General features: G+C 40.2%; 1 protein-coding gene across 1 annotated transcript in view; it reads right to left on the reverse strand.

Annotated features, from left to right (window-relative positions):
• Nucleotides 1-14,514, reverse strand: part of CRYBG2 (crystallin beta-gamma domain containing 2) — a 192,201-nt gene extending 177,687 nt beyond the window's left edge. The window contains exon 1 of the mRNA XM_089686226.1: nt 14,273-14,514. Coding sequence (XP_089542352.1) covers nt 14,273-14,475 — 203 coding nt within the window. The 5' untranslated portion in view covers nt 14,476-14,514. The remainder of the gene's footprint in view (nt 1-14,272) is intronic.
• Nucleotides 14,515-15,583: the final 1,069 nt, after the last annotated feature.

The following is a 15,583-nucleotide window of genomic DNA, read 5'->3' on the forward strand; positions in this document are numbered from 1 at the left end:
GTCCTGTTGTGGTCAATTTGTAATAGGAAAGCAGAGGAACTGGCAGGATCACCAGGTATCGCACACAAAGGAAGCAATACAAAGGAAACAGGAGAGTTTTACGTACAAGTACATGGTACAACAGACACATATCAGGAATATTGGGGTAATATATACTTTAAAACAGAACTATACTTACCTTGGATCCAGCAATGCGACGTCCCGGAGTCTCAATCACTTTAATTTGGCAGGCAGGGAGGATGTCCGCATTGGTAAATTTGGTATGGTGAGATGGTAACTTTAATGTAGAAGTGACAAAGCATGGCTCTTCTGCATTAAAAAATCCTGCCTGATTGACATCAACAAGGCATTTTCATCCACACAACTGCCAATCACTGAATATTATCTCTTTGTCAGACCATTCTCTGTAAACCCTAGAGATGGTTGTGCGTGAAAATCCCAGTAGATCAAGTTTTTGAAATACTCAGACCAGCCCGTCTGGCACCAACAACCATGCCATGTTCAAAGTCACTTAAATTCTCTTTCTTCCTCATGCTCAGTGTGAACTTCAGCAAGTCGTATTCACCACGTCTAGATGCCTAAATGCATTGAGTTGCTGCCATGTGATTGGCTGTGTGTTACCAAGCAATTGAACAGGTGTACCTAATAAAGAGGCTGGTTAGTGTATGTATGTACAGTATGTATGTATATATATAGCAGTAATATAGGTGGAGTGCACAACGGTGATCAGTCACAGTGCATAGCAATCAGGCCCTCCCAAAGGCCATATATAGAAAAAAGAAAAGTGGATTGCTGCACATAAAAAACATTTATTGTTGAAAAATCACCATACAAAAGAGTGATCCAAAAAAATGGACAAAGCCATACATAATAGTGTTCAACACTATGATGTATGGCTTTGTCCATCTTTTTTTGGATCAGTCTTTTGTATGGTGATTTTTCAGCAATAAAAGTTTATGTGCAGCAATCCAATTTTCTTATATATATATATATATATATATATATATATATATATACAGTGGGGATCGAACGTTTGGGCACCCCAGCTAAAAATTTGTATTAATGTGCATAAAGAAGCCAAGGAAAGATGGAAAAAATCTCTAAAAGGCATCAAATTACAGATTAGACATTCTTATAATATGTCAACAAAAGTTAGATTTTATTTCCATCATTTACACTTTCAAAATAACAGAAATCAAAAAAATGGCGTCTGCAAAAGTTTGGGCACCCTGCAGAATTTATAGCATGCACTGCCCCCTTTACCAAGCTGAGACCTGCCAGTGTCGTGGATTGTTCTCAATCATCGTCTGGGAAGACCAGGTGATGTCAATCTCAAAGGTTTTAAATGCCCAGACTCATCTGACCTTGCCCCAACAATCAGCACCATGGGTTCTTCTAAGCAGTTGTCTAGAAAACTGAAACTGAAAATAGTTGACGCTCACAAAGCTGGAGAAGGCTATAAAAAGATAGCAAAGCGTTTTCAGATGTCAATATCCTCTGTTCGGAATGTAATTAAGAAATGGCAGTCATCAGGAACAGTGGAAGTTAAAGCAAGATCTGGAAGACCAAGAAAAATATCAGACAGAACAGCTCGCAGGATTGTGAGAAAAACAATTCAAAACCCACGTTTGACTGCATGATCCCTCCAGAAAGATCTGGCAGACACTGGAGTTGTGGTACACTATTCCACTATAAAGAGATACTTGTACAAATATGGTCTTCATGGAAGAGTCATCAGAATAAAACCTCTTCTACGTCCTCACCACAAAAATCATCATTTGAACTTTGCAAATGAACATATAGACAAGCCTGATGCATTTTGGAAACAAGTTCTGTGGACCGATGAGGTTAAAATTGAACTTTTTGGCCGGAATGAGCAAAGGTACGTTTGGAGAAGAAGGGGCACAGAATTTAATGAAAATAACCTCTGTCCAACTGTTAAGCATGGGGTTGGATCAATCATGCTTTGGGGTTGTGTTGCAGCCAGTGGCACAGGGAACATCTCACGAGTAGAAGGAAAAATGGATTCAATAAAATTTCAGCAAATTTTGGATGGTAACTTGATGCCATCTGTGAAAAAGCTGAAGTTAAAGAGAGGATGGCTTCTACAAATGGATAATGATCCTAAGCACACCTCGAAATCCACGGGGGATTACATCAAGAGGCGTAAACTGAAGGTTTTGCCATGGCCTTCACAATCTCCTGACCTCAACATAATTGAAAATCTATGGATAGACCTTAAAAGAGCAGTGCGTGACAGACAGCCCAGAAATCTCAAAGAACTGGAAGACTTTTGTAAGGAAGAATGGGCAAAGATACCTCAAACAAGAATTGAAAGACTCTTGGCTGGCTACAAAAAGCGTTTACAAGCTGTGATACTTGCCAAAGGGGGCAGTACAAGATATTAACTCTGCAGGGTGCCCAAACTTTTGCAGACGCCATTTTTTTGTTTTCTGTTAGTTTGAAAGTGTAAATGATGGAAATAAAATCTAACTTTTGTTGACATATTATAAGAATGTCTAATCTGTAATTTGATGCCTTTTGGAGATTTTTCCATCTTTCCTTGGCTTCTTTATGCACATTAATACAAATTTTTAGCTGGGGTGCCCAAACTTTCGATCCCCACTGTATATATAGATAGATAGATAGATATAGATATATATATATATACAGGCGTACCTCGGTTTACGAATGCCTCGGTTAACGTAATTTTCGGTTTACGAATGAAAATCTATTGAAAATAATGCCTCGGTTTACGAATATTTTTCGCAGTACGAACGGATTAATTGGTTTTCAATGCATTTACAATTTTTTTTTTTATCATGTCCCTGTACAGTACTTTTCCTGACCTCTGGAATGGATTAATTGGTTTTCAATGCATTTATGAATTAATTTTTAATCATGTCCCTGTACAGTATTTATGCCTTTAAAGTGCACTTTATAAAGAGTTTTGAACAGATTAAAAAAAAATTTTCTACTTTTTTCTGACCTCCAGAAAGGATTAATTGGTTTTCAATGCATTCATATGGGAAACCGTGTTTCGGTTTATGAATTTTTCGCAATACGAAAGGTCCCACAGAATGCATTAAATTCGTAAACAGAGGTACGCTTGTACATATATATATATATATATATATATATATATATAATTTTTATTTATTTATTTTTATTTTTTTATATATCCTTGTTGAAGGAAATTTAACATAACAAGCATCCCTACTGACACAGGAGATCTGTATTTGAACCAGGTTTCCAGTAGTAGTTTAGGTCATCTACAGTTGAACTGTCACCACCTAGTACAATACCATGCATCCAGCAACAAAGCTGTAGCTGAACTTCTGTTGTTTGCATACTGTGGTGCATGAACAGATACACCAATCTAGTCAAACAAATAAAATTCTTCTGTACATAATGTTTTGAGCAATTCACACAGAAGGGCACAGACCGCAGTTTGCCTTCCCACAATGATGTTTGTGTGCATGAATGCTGCTGACTAATAGTAAGTCAAGTATGTAATGGTGACCAAAAATTTCAAAATGAAGTTTGAACATACAGGCATGACTTTGCTTTCTCAAGCAAGGTGCATTGTTGCTGGGTACTTAATATGAAACAGTTCTGTTTATACCAGCCTTTCCCAATCTTTTTAACACAGAGGGACCCTTGAAATAACTTTCCAGTCTCATGGAACCACCGCTAATAATTACTATATCTACAGCTCATAGTACATTAATGTGATGGCTACTGGGAAAAATGGTCCTTACATCTGTGGTCATTGGGATGAATCCCCACTCACAGATAGCTAAAAAGATTATTGATGTCAGTGGTTACTCATCTGAGAGTAAGAAGTCACTCAAGAAACCCCGAGCAACCTCTGAAGGAACCCTGGTTGAGAAGGCTGGCTTTCACTATACAAGAGATGGGGAGGAGTGTCCAGTACTGTTTGTATCAGGGCAGAAACATAATGATTGGAACAGATTTTTCCTGTATAAAGTGATCATTTTACCCTATGTCAATTAGCTAGCATGTTGTCTACGGGACCCTTTCACTTAAGTCCTCATGCACACTTGACAAACACAACAAACACTTTACTCCTGTGCTAGGAAAGGACTCAGTAGACCCAATAGGAATGTTCTGGAATTTTCTGGAATATGCACTGCTTGCTGCCCTCAACAGACCGGGGTGGTCCAAATACACTAGATACAAATGGAGAAACAGAAAAAGGGCGCACCGACCTAGTGCATTATCGTTTAAAATAATTTATTGATGAAACAAAATAGGTATCATACTCGCAATGGACATAATAACACAGGCATGTCAAACTGAACAAGATGTATGATCCAAACAACATCTGAGTCCATACGATGGAACCCTGGATGACCAACTGGCTCAGAGGAAGAGGTTGTGTCCTCAAAACACGTTAGCCAGTTGGTCATCCAGGGATCCATCGTATGCACTCAGATGTTGTTTGGATCATACATCTTGTTCAGTTTGACATGCCTGTGTTATTATGTCCATTGTGAGTATGATACCTATTTTGTTTCTTCAATAAATTATTTTAAACGATAACGCACTAGGTCGGTGCGCCCTTTTTCTGTTTCTCCATTTGTATACACTTGATGTTTTTACAGCTGCTGTTTTTGGCTTTTGATGGTTTTTTCTATAGCTAGTAAACCTCCCAGCCAGGGGCGGACTGACAACTCATGGGGCCCCCAGGCAATAGGGGATCATGGGGCCCCTGTGCCCTTGCCCACACTCAAACCACACCCAAAAAAGCCTATGAAAGGTACCAGGGGCATCTCATGGAGCCCCCTACTGACCCAGGGCTCTCGGGCAGTGCCCAAGTGCCTGAATGGTCAGTCCGCCCCTGTTCCCAGCATGTTATCCTATATGTCCATGCACACATAGATTGTAATCAATATTTTTTGGCTGGGATGTTTTTTGGCTGGAAAAAAAACCCAGGACTAGTGGGTTTCTAGAGGAGTTTTTTAGCTGTAAAACGCTCTAACGCTAAAAAACGTGGCAAAACATGGTAAAATGCCACAGACCAGTGTGTTTGGACTTTTTTTAGACCAAAAAAAAATTCTTTTTTTTTGCAAAAAGAAACCCGCTAAAAAACGCAGCAAAACACGGTAAAACACTTCAGACCGACATTTTGGAACTTTTTTTAGACCAGAAAACCCCCACTAAAAACGCTGCTAGACGCTAATGCAAAAATGCTAAAAAAAAAGCTGAAAAACTCACTTTTTAAACGTGACTTTACACAGCTAACGTTACCAGAGTTATCAAAACTTCCAGTGTGCATGAGGACTAAAAGTCACTAGAATTAACAATTGTTATGTTTATGGGTATATTAAAATGAGCCTGTGCCCCATCTATGTACATTAAAGTCAAACTAAGGGTTAATTTTTTTCCCATTTTCCATGCTATAACTTATCAGTTTTTTTTTTGCCATCTCTGTTCCATTGTAGAGACATCTCTTCATTTCTTGTCCTATAGCCAAAACAGGAAGTGATAGGAAATCCCTAAACAATGAAAGAATTCCTGTGTGTCATGAGTGTCACCAGAACTAGTGTTCCCATTAGAAGATTCCCTTCTGTTCTGGTGACAACCGAAAATTTGGAATTTTCTTTCACTTTTATTCTTAATTATAACTATAAATAGGACAAATAGAGATAATGAATCTCCCTAATAGGAACAGAGAGAACAAGAAAAACATGACGTGTTCTAATCCCTCTCAAACCCATATTTATCAAACCCATATTTTCAGTAAAAAAAAGCACTAAGATTCATTTTCGTGCATATAAACATACTATATTAACCAACGTTTTGATAAAATATAAAAGAAAGGTTGCATCAGGTAAATAGATACCAAACATGTCAAGCCTTAAAACTGCATGGTGACAAACTACAGTACCTATTATTGGCCATAGGTGACACATTAAAAGCCTTTACAGGTTATCAATTTAGAGTTAAGGCCCCTTTCACACTGATGGTCCAATCAGGTCCACCTGTGAGTTTTTCAAGCAGACCCGATCGGACCATCTATAGCTCTCTATGGAGCAGCGGGTGTCAATGGACATGTGTCACCCGTGGGCATCCGATCAGGTACGCTACAAACAGACAGATGGGGATCATTCCCCCATTCGTCCGGTGAATTGGATCGTATGACTATCAAAAGGAAAGGGACAGGCTGTCTGTTTCCATCTGACTGCTCCATAGAAAACAGCGGGCTGTGTCAACTCTGCAACAGAGGAGCAGACACAGACCTGTCATCCACTTGCTCAGCGGGGATCAACAGAGAGAGATCCCCCGCTGAGCAAGTGGATCTGCTGATGGGTCCACCCCATCTTAAAGGGGCCTAACTGTGAATGATTTAATTTTCAGATCTATTTGTCAATTGAAGAATTTTTTTCAGATGCATTTGTTAACGGATCTATTCATTTTCAGAAGTCAATTTGTATATTCAGCATCCCCCCCCCCCCCTCAAAATCTGTACCAGAACCTTAACTGAGCATGTAGCTGTAAGGCCAGGAAAGTGGGAGGCAAGCGAGCGCCCCCTCTCCTGATCCATAACATGCCACATTCCCTCAACATTGGGGGGCCCCCCATGTCCACCTGTCAAAGAGCAAATTACATGTCCTGTAGAGAGACACTCGCCCAATGAAAGGTAAACATGACATCACTGGGTGACCCCGCCCTATGTTTACCTGTCATTTGGCATGTGTCCCTGGACGGGACATGTCAAGTTCGGGGGCCTTTTTTTTTTGTGCGGGTCTACGTTCATCATGATTGACTATGGATCTACTTCAGGGGATATTTATTTTTGTTCTTTGTCTTTTTTTTTTTAAAAAGAACTTGTTCAAAGCTGTTTGTGGTTTTTTTTTTTACTTTTAAGACTTTTTTGGTGAATGAGTAGGGGTGCTATGTTAGCTCGTGCACCCCATTTCCTGGCCTGTGGGGCTACATGCTTGGATAAGGGCTTGGTATTGATTTTGGGGGGACCCCACGCCATTTGTTTAAATTTTGGTGCGGGGTTCCCCTCAAAATCCATACCAGACCCGAAGATATTTTTTACTAGATTCATTAGTATGTCCATTCTGAAATTCAAATTCATCCCAATCCCTGAAAATTTAATTTTTGTCCAAAAATCTAAGCTGAACGAACCAAATTGCAAACGTCTCATGTTCAAAGTTTAAAGATACCTTCGGATATTAGACGGTGGCCAATATGTATGCAAAATAGGGCAGCACAGTGTCCAAATGGTTAGTACTTCCGCCTGGCAGTACTAGGGTCGTTGGTTTGAATCCCAACTATGGCAACACCTGCCTTGAGTTTGCATGTTCTCCCTGTGCCTGTGTGGGTTTCCTCTGGGTACTCTGTTTTCCTCCCACACTGCAAAGACATGCTGGTAGGTTAATTGGATCCTGTCTAAATTGGCCCTAGTATGTGTAAGTTGGGGACCTTAGTCTGCAAGCTCCTTGAGGGACTGATGTGAATGTAAATGCTGTGTAAATTGATGGCACTATATAAGTACCTATAATAATCTAGCCATTGAAAGATTAATGTACAATTATTGGGGAAGCAATAGCAATTGGCAACCCAGCCAATCAACTCACAGCAAAAGAATACTGGAAAGGTCAGAGCAGGCATGCAGATGTAAACAGCCGCTCAGGGAAAACATTTTTTTTTGTCTGTAGGCTTATTAAAAGAATTCAAGGAAAAAAGTTAAATGTGCAAACTGCAATACTCAAAGCAACCAGTTAGAAAACATCTGATATTCTCGGATATCTGATTTATCTGATTGCTGTGGGTTACTGTACTGTGCACTTGGTGTTTTGCTTCCAGCTTTTTTGGCAGCAGTCAGTTTGTCCGATTTTTTGTGAAACATGCCAGAAAATAAATGAGTTATGATAAAAACGTGGTTTAATCCACACCTGTGCAGATACAGCTACTTAACTGCTATGTGGACCTGCAAGTTCCAACTCATATACCTGGAAGATACCTCTTGACACCCTGTGAGCCCCAAAAATGAATTTTGCTAAATAAGTCAAGATCTAGCACTTTACATATCACCACCATTGAGTGCAAGCTCTGGACCAACTGCAATTGCAGAGTGCAATTGCACTTTGCAAAGTGCACAGTCTAATTGCCTTCAGTAAATTATTTATTATTACAGATACTTGTATAGCGCTGTCAATTTACGCACCACTTTACATACATTGTACATTCACATCCGTCCCTAACCCTCAAGGAATGTACAATCTAATATCCCTGAGTCACATTCAAATGTACACATAATAGGGACAATTTTTTTAGACAAGATCCAAGTAACCTACCAGCAGGGGTGGACTGACATATCATGGGGCCTGGGCAATAGGGGATCCTTGCCCAAACTCAAAAAAGCCTATGAAAAAGGTACCAGGGGCATCTCATGGGGCCCCCTACTGACCCCAGGCCTTTGGGCAGTGCCCGAGTTTCCAAATGGTCAGTCCGCCCCTGCCTACCAGCATGTCGTTGGAGTGTGGGAGGAAAAAGCAGAGTACCCACACAGGCACAGGGTGAGCATACAAACTCCAGACAGGTGGTGACATGGTTGAGATTTGAACTGGCGACCCTGGTATTGCCAGGCAGAAATGCTAACCATTTAGCCACTGTGCTGTCCTGTCACCTTTCTGTGTGATTCTGCAATAAAGAGCTTTTCGGACTGGTTAGACATGGTGGAATATATAAATAGGATGGAGGAGTTATACCACATAGACGAAGGTAATATGGATACATTTAGAAAGGACTAGGAAAGATGGTCTGACTTCAAGGCATCTGGAAAATATATGGAAGTAGTGGGAGGTCCAGGAACCTGATTGGAAGTAGAAGAATAAAGGGAATGTTTTGTAAGGCAGTAGAAGGAATAGGAGAAGGGAAAAGAGAGGTTGCAGAGGAAAGAAAGAATAGTAAGAAAAAGGAAGAGTTGGGAAGCGAGGATTGAGGAGAAAGATCAAAGGTATAGAATGGAAAGTTGGAAAGAGAAGGGAAGAGTTATATGTACTGGGGTAAATTGTTAGGGGGTTTGGGGGAGGGGGGTAATGGGGAGATGGGATTGCAAAATTTAGGGGAATGTTTTATTTTGGATGTAAATGATATTTTGTGTTTTTGTAATGAAAAAAAAGTTTAAGAAAAGATTTAAATAAAAAACAGGAGAGCTTTTCAATTTGCAAGCTTATTTGTGTGCTGATGACATATCTTATCCAACAGGTATGTGCGCTAACGCATCACACGGGAACGGAGGAGCGTGAATGGTCCAAAAAGCAAATCAGTATTTTGGCTATGCAGGGTTAAAAAACAGATTAGCTTTAAAGTATACCTAAAGGCAAAAGTTTTTTTTTGTCAGTTTTGGACAGTGTAGATTAAAACCCCTGTCAGTTTTAGAGTAGAGATTTTAAGTAGATTCACCTTCTCTATCTGTCCTGTTTACCATTATCGTTGAAAGTGAAAGTAAAAGAAAATCCTACATTTTGGATTGTAGTAAAGTAATAGAGGGGAAATCTTCCAATTGGGACACTAGTTTTGGTGACCTGGAGGTCCACAAAGGGATTCCATTAATTTGCAGAGATTTCCTCTCACTTCCTGTTTGTCTACGGGACAGGAAGTGAAAGGAAATCTCCACAATGGGACACAGATGAGGGAAAAAAAATCTGACAGTTAAAACCCTCCCTTACTCTATACAAACTGAAAAAAAAAAAAGTTTTTTGTATAGTTCTACTTTAATCTCTCCTGACCAGCAATTTTTTTCTGTTCTTTGTAATATTGCTTCTATAAGGGAACCTCTAAGCAGATCAGCAGCATTGCTACTGGACCAATTCATTTATGACAGCATGATGAGAAAGCGGCCAGATGCCAAATCTCATCCTTCTCACTGGTTACCAGTGGCGTCACTACGGGGGGTGCGGGCCACACCGGGGGACACCATCACAGGGGGTGACACCAAAATGAAAAGAAGAGCTGTCAGTGGCTGTCATCCATCTGAGCAGAGTGTCCCCCGTCCTCTCCCTGAGTACCAGGGCTCCTCATCCCTCCTGCAGCCCCAGGAACAGCCGTGCAATGCGGGGGGTGAGATGTCGGGTCCTGGTGGGGGGGGGATTACAGCAGCTGCTGCAGGCCAATTCAAACCCTGCCTGTCCCCCGTGCACTGGAGCCCGCCCCCGCCCTCTACATGTCAGTCCATGAATGGTAATGACCCCGCCCAGAGCACGCCCCTCTGCATCACACATCACTGGCCGGTCCCTGCAAAGGACATCCTTCCATCTCCCAACACAGAGCCCGGGACCGGGTTGACACCACGTGTTACCGCACCGGGTGACACCAACCCTAGTGATGCCTCTGCTGGTTACCAATACTAGTAAACCAGGTTCTTTTAAATAAATAGCAGAAACAGAAGAATGATACCATTTTATAAACCAGTGCCTTGCTTCTTATTAGTTCCATTTCCAAACTCCATACAGAACAAATTAATTTATCAAAAAGAAATATGGATATCACATTTTATAAACAGAAAAAAAAGTGTTGAAAGACCCCCATGATCATCTCAAGAATATCACATTAGAAAGTATAGCTGAAGGCAAATGTTTTTCCTGTTTGTACAGGTATAAGTGCTTGCATGTACTATTGGATTCCAATGTGTCTTTGTGCAACTACATGTACCAGCAAGACACTTGTTTCTCCCATATCTGAACAACTACACGTGCCAGTGTACCCTAGATAAACACATTCAGTTGGATTAAACACCCCCTCCCAAAAATGTCAGCCAGATTATAGGGCATCATTAAAAATATATTTTTATACCAATTTTTACATAATTTACCCTTTATCCTGGTTGTTCGCAGAAATACAAAAACATACACCAATCTGTTATAAACAGATATGATCAATATATTGGAGAAAATACCTCTATATATTAGCTAAAGTAAGTTTCTCTGTCTAAGGAAATAGTCATAGTGTCCCGCATAAAGACATGGATGTTATATCCATATTTACAGTACATAACGCACAACTGTAATGTCAGTTAATTCTGTAAAGAAACATGTAACCGAGCGTGTAAAGCATGATCATATTCTATACCAGCTTTTCATAACCAGTATACCCCAGAGGAACACTTACAATAATTTCCAGGCCTTAGAGAACCCCTAAATTAAACAGGAGGATTGGGAAAAAGTTCCGTATTTTAGTGGCCAGTGAAGAATACTTTCATTACAGTGGTGCGCATAATGTCATCCTTACAGACAATTCATCAAGATCATCCCTGTCATGCTGCTGACTCTGCCAATTGGTGTTGGACCCGGAACGATGTAGGCATCAACAGATAGGAGGTCAGTCAGCCACAGCTCAAGGAACCCTTAGAACCCTCTGGAGAAACCCTATGGTACTCTGGTTGAGCATGGCTGTGCCATAATAATAGAAGGTTAAATGTCTTTGTAAACTGTTTAACCACTTCCCACTCGGTCTATGGCCGGGCAAACACTTCGTCCGTCCGCAAGGGCATCAAATAATGTCCTTCCTGGATCACGCTTTGCGCGTGCCCCCAGGGCCAAGCTGTGGCAAGAAATGTCAACAGACGTGTACCTTGGACACGGACGATGACAGATCTGTGTACCGGCCCCGTTGCCAGTACCATGTGACCTGATGTGATCAATCACAGCAGGTCACATGACAGTTGTATACAGTGGATGGCTTCCTTTCATGCCATCCATTGTATACAAGTGTGTCTAGCTGTGAATGGTCACAGCGATCACATGCACAGGCTGGGCTAATCATAGCCCATCTGTGTCATGTGATTAGCCGTGGTCAATCACAGCTGATCACAACAAAAAAAACCTGAGTGAATCGATTTCATCCAGTTAAATGCTTGCTTACAAAGAAATGCTTTGCTATAAGCAATCAAATTGTGTAAAAAAATAAATAAATACTGATCACTTCCCCAAAGTAGTACAATGTTACTATGGTAACATTATACTACTTTGGTAACAGTGCAATATGAAAAAAAAAATCTTAAAAAAGAAAAAATGTAATAAAAAATAAACAAAAAATAAAACAAAATGTAAAAAAATTATCTTTTTTTTTTTTTGTACTGTCACCAGTGTCCCCAATCACTGCCTCACCAATTATATGATGATGCTGCACTGCACTTGTGACAGTATGTAAAAAATAAAAGTGAAAATAATTTTTTTAATTTCTTCTTTTTCCGAAAAATTATGAAAAAAAAATACAAGTTCAGAAAACTCGCCATACCTCATATGAAATATGTTGGACTGTCTACTTTGCAAAAAGGGGTCATTTGGGGGATATCTGTACTGTTTTGACATTTTTGGGTCTCAAAAATTAGATTGGCCGTCAGTTCTTCAGGATCGATCAATTTTCAGATATATACTATAGTTTGTGAACTCTATAGCTTTCCTACAGACTAAATAATAAGCACTGATTTGGGTTATTTTCACCAAAGACATGTAGCAGAATACATCTTAGCCTAAATTTATGAAGAACAATTATTTATTTGAAAACTTTTATAACAGAAACAAAGAAAAACAGCACAAAATAAAAACCCCAGCGGTGATTAAATACCACCAAAAGAAAGCTCTAATTATGTGAACAAATTGATAAAATTTTAGTTTGGGTACAGTGTTGCATGACCGCGCAATTGTCATTCAAAGTGTGACAGCGCTGAAACCTGAAAATTTGCCTGGGCAGGAAGGGGGTAAAAGTGCCCGATATTGAAGTGGTAAGAGCCAGGGGCAGACTGACAACTCATGGGGCCCCCGGGCAATAGGGGATCATGGGGCCCCTGTGTCCTTGCCCAAACTCAAAAAAGCCTATGAAAAAGGTACCGGGGGCATCTCATGGGGCCCCCTACTGACCCCGGCCCTTGGGCAGTGCCCGAGTTTCCAAATGGTCAGTCCGCCCCTGGTAAGAGCTATGTGATTTGGTATTTACACCGTATGATGGTCCAATCATAGTATGATTTTATCTCAATAGTGCTTGTAAATGGTATTTATATTCAATGCTAAATGGAGTCTAGTTGCTTTTCTGATGATGGAGAACTAGATGTCCACGTTTTTCTAGAAGTCCATAAGCAATCTTGTACATACACAAGATGACAGGTGACTTAGCCATAGTTTTCATCACTATATTGCCTGTACAGTATAATAACATTCTAGAACAATTGGAAGCTAGTTATTCCGCTCCTTCTGTTGAAGAATTATATGTCCTAGCTTCTACGGAACGATGGTCCCTAAGTGATATTGAGCTGGCCACTCCCCTGTAGAATTTTGTTCAAACATTCCCAAATTCATAAAAATAGTTTGTCAGAGCATTTGACAGTACCATTATAGACTCAACAAATTTTGTATAAAAACTCCAAAATTTTTTACCTAATTGCCATGTCAATGTTTCGAATTCTATGTCTGATTTTGGGGTGCACATACGCATTACTGCGTATTTTGGGGTGCACATACGCAAGTATCATTTTTTCTGAATAAACTCACAGTTACAATTCTGTGAGTTCAATTAACTTTTTCCATCCTTATTCTTCAATTTTAAAATTCTATTCTTCAATATTTCAAATTCTATGTCTGATTTTGGGGTGCACATACGCATTACTGCGTATTTTGGGGTGCACGTACGCAAGTATCATTTTCCTGAATGAACTCTCAGTTACAATTATGTGAGTTCAATTAACTTTTTCCATCCTTATTCTTCAATTTTCAAATTCTATTCTTCAATGTTTCAAATTCTATGTCTGATTTTGGGGTGCACATACACATTACTGGGTATTTTGGGGTGCACATACACAAGTATCATTTTTCCTGAATGAACTCTCAGTTACAATTCTGTGAGTTCAATTAACTTTTTCCATCCCTAGTCTTCAATTTTCCTTGTCAATATAGTCAGAAATGATTGTTGATTAACTATTAAAAAAAATGAAAGTTCATTCGGGGGATCAGGAAGGACATTTTTTTTCCCTGCGGGAGCAAATTGGATCGTGCATTGCTGGGTTTTTTTTGCCTTCCTCTGGATCAAATGTGGGTATAGGATTATAACTTTTTGGTTGAACTAGATGGACTTTTGTCTTTTTTCAGCCAGGCTAACTATGTAAAACAATTTTTTTGAACAAAATTCTACTGGTGTATGGCAAGCTTTGCACAAGATGATGGCATCATAGTATGTTATCATTTCATGTAATGCTATGCAGTGTGGCCCCATGGTGTACCCCAGTGATCCCCCTTACCTGTCCTTCCTCCCCCTCTTCTCGCTCCAGCTGCTCCTGACCTTCTTCTCCACATGATTGTCACCAGCAGGGCTCTTGTCCCCCTCACTGCGGCTCCTGGCTTTCTCCTTTAAATTTCCCTCGCTTCTGGAGAAGAACCTCAGCAGTCGTTTCTTCAGCCCCTGCTTCTTGCTAGAAAGGGATTCCACAGTTGGCGATGACATACTGACAGGGGCCACTTAGAGCCACTTTACAGGGAATCAGAGACTTGGGGCACGGTGGTGAGGCCAGGCTGATGTAGGGGTGGAGGTCTACCTGAACCCCCGGGCTGGAGGAGGACTGGGGGAGGGATGGAGACGCTCACCTGTCACCTGAGGCTGTGACAGTCACATGGGACGCCAGCGGTTTGCAGACAGGTGTGAGAAGTGCAGATGAAACCAGAGCTGAGCCTGGGACACCCTTTAATTGCTGCCTCCCAGAAAAGCTGCGGAGACTGCAGGGTGTGTGCACAGATCACCGTCCAAAGGTGTACACAGCAGTTGGTGAGCGAGCAAGACGACAAACTGTGTCATGGTACTACAGTACCTAGCAGATTATCTCTGCGACTAAAAGGTTATTATTTAGGTTTTTCTTTATCTGGGAATGTAAAGGCCAGTGACTGAAAGTTCACCAATTAGAGGGAGGTGGGGATTATCTGAAAGTTTCCGTCCATGAGCCTGAGATTCACTAACAAAAGAGGGTTAATCCAAGGCAAAGGATTGCACTGACGTGTAACCTTTCAAAGCACCTTTTCTAAAGCAGATGCTACATTTCTTCAGGCATTTCTCATTATTTGTGGTTTACTACTTTCTGTGGCCTTGCCTAAGCTGTAGTGTACACACAATGGGGGGTTTAACCATTTCAAGTCCGGACACTTTTCCCCCCTTCCTGTCCAGGCCAATTTTCAGCTTTCAGCGCTGTCACACCATGAATGACAATTGGGCGGTCATGCAACACTGTACCCATATGACTTTTTTAGCATTTTTTTGACACAGATAAAACTTTATTTTGGTGGTATTTATTCACCACTGGAATTTAAATTTTTTTTGCTATATTAATGAAAAAGTCCAAAAATTTTTTTAAAAAAGTGTTTTTCTTATAAAATTTATCAAATAAATAATAGTTCTTCATAAATCTTGGCCAAAATTTATTCAGTTATCTTTTTAGTAAAAAAAATAACCCACATTAGTTTATAACCAAAAATTATAATTTTTCAAAACTTTTTTTTACATTTTTATTTAATTTTTCTATATTATTGTTTATGTTTTTTTTTTAACATACTGTCACCCTAGC

This window comes from Staurois parvus, unplaced genomic scaffold (assembly GCF_062004578.1).
Source record: "Staurois parvus isolate SC_StPar_1 unplaced genomic scaffold, SC_StPar_1.0 ptg000394l, whole genome shotgun sequence".
In the NCBI taxonomy this organism is placed as follows: Eukaryota; Metazoa; Chordata; class Amphibia; order Anura; family Ranidae; genus Staurois; species Staurois parvus.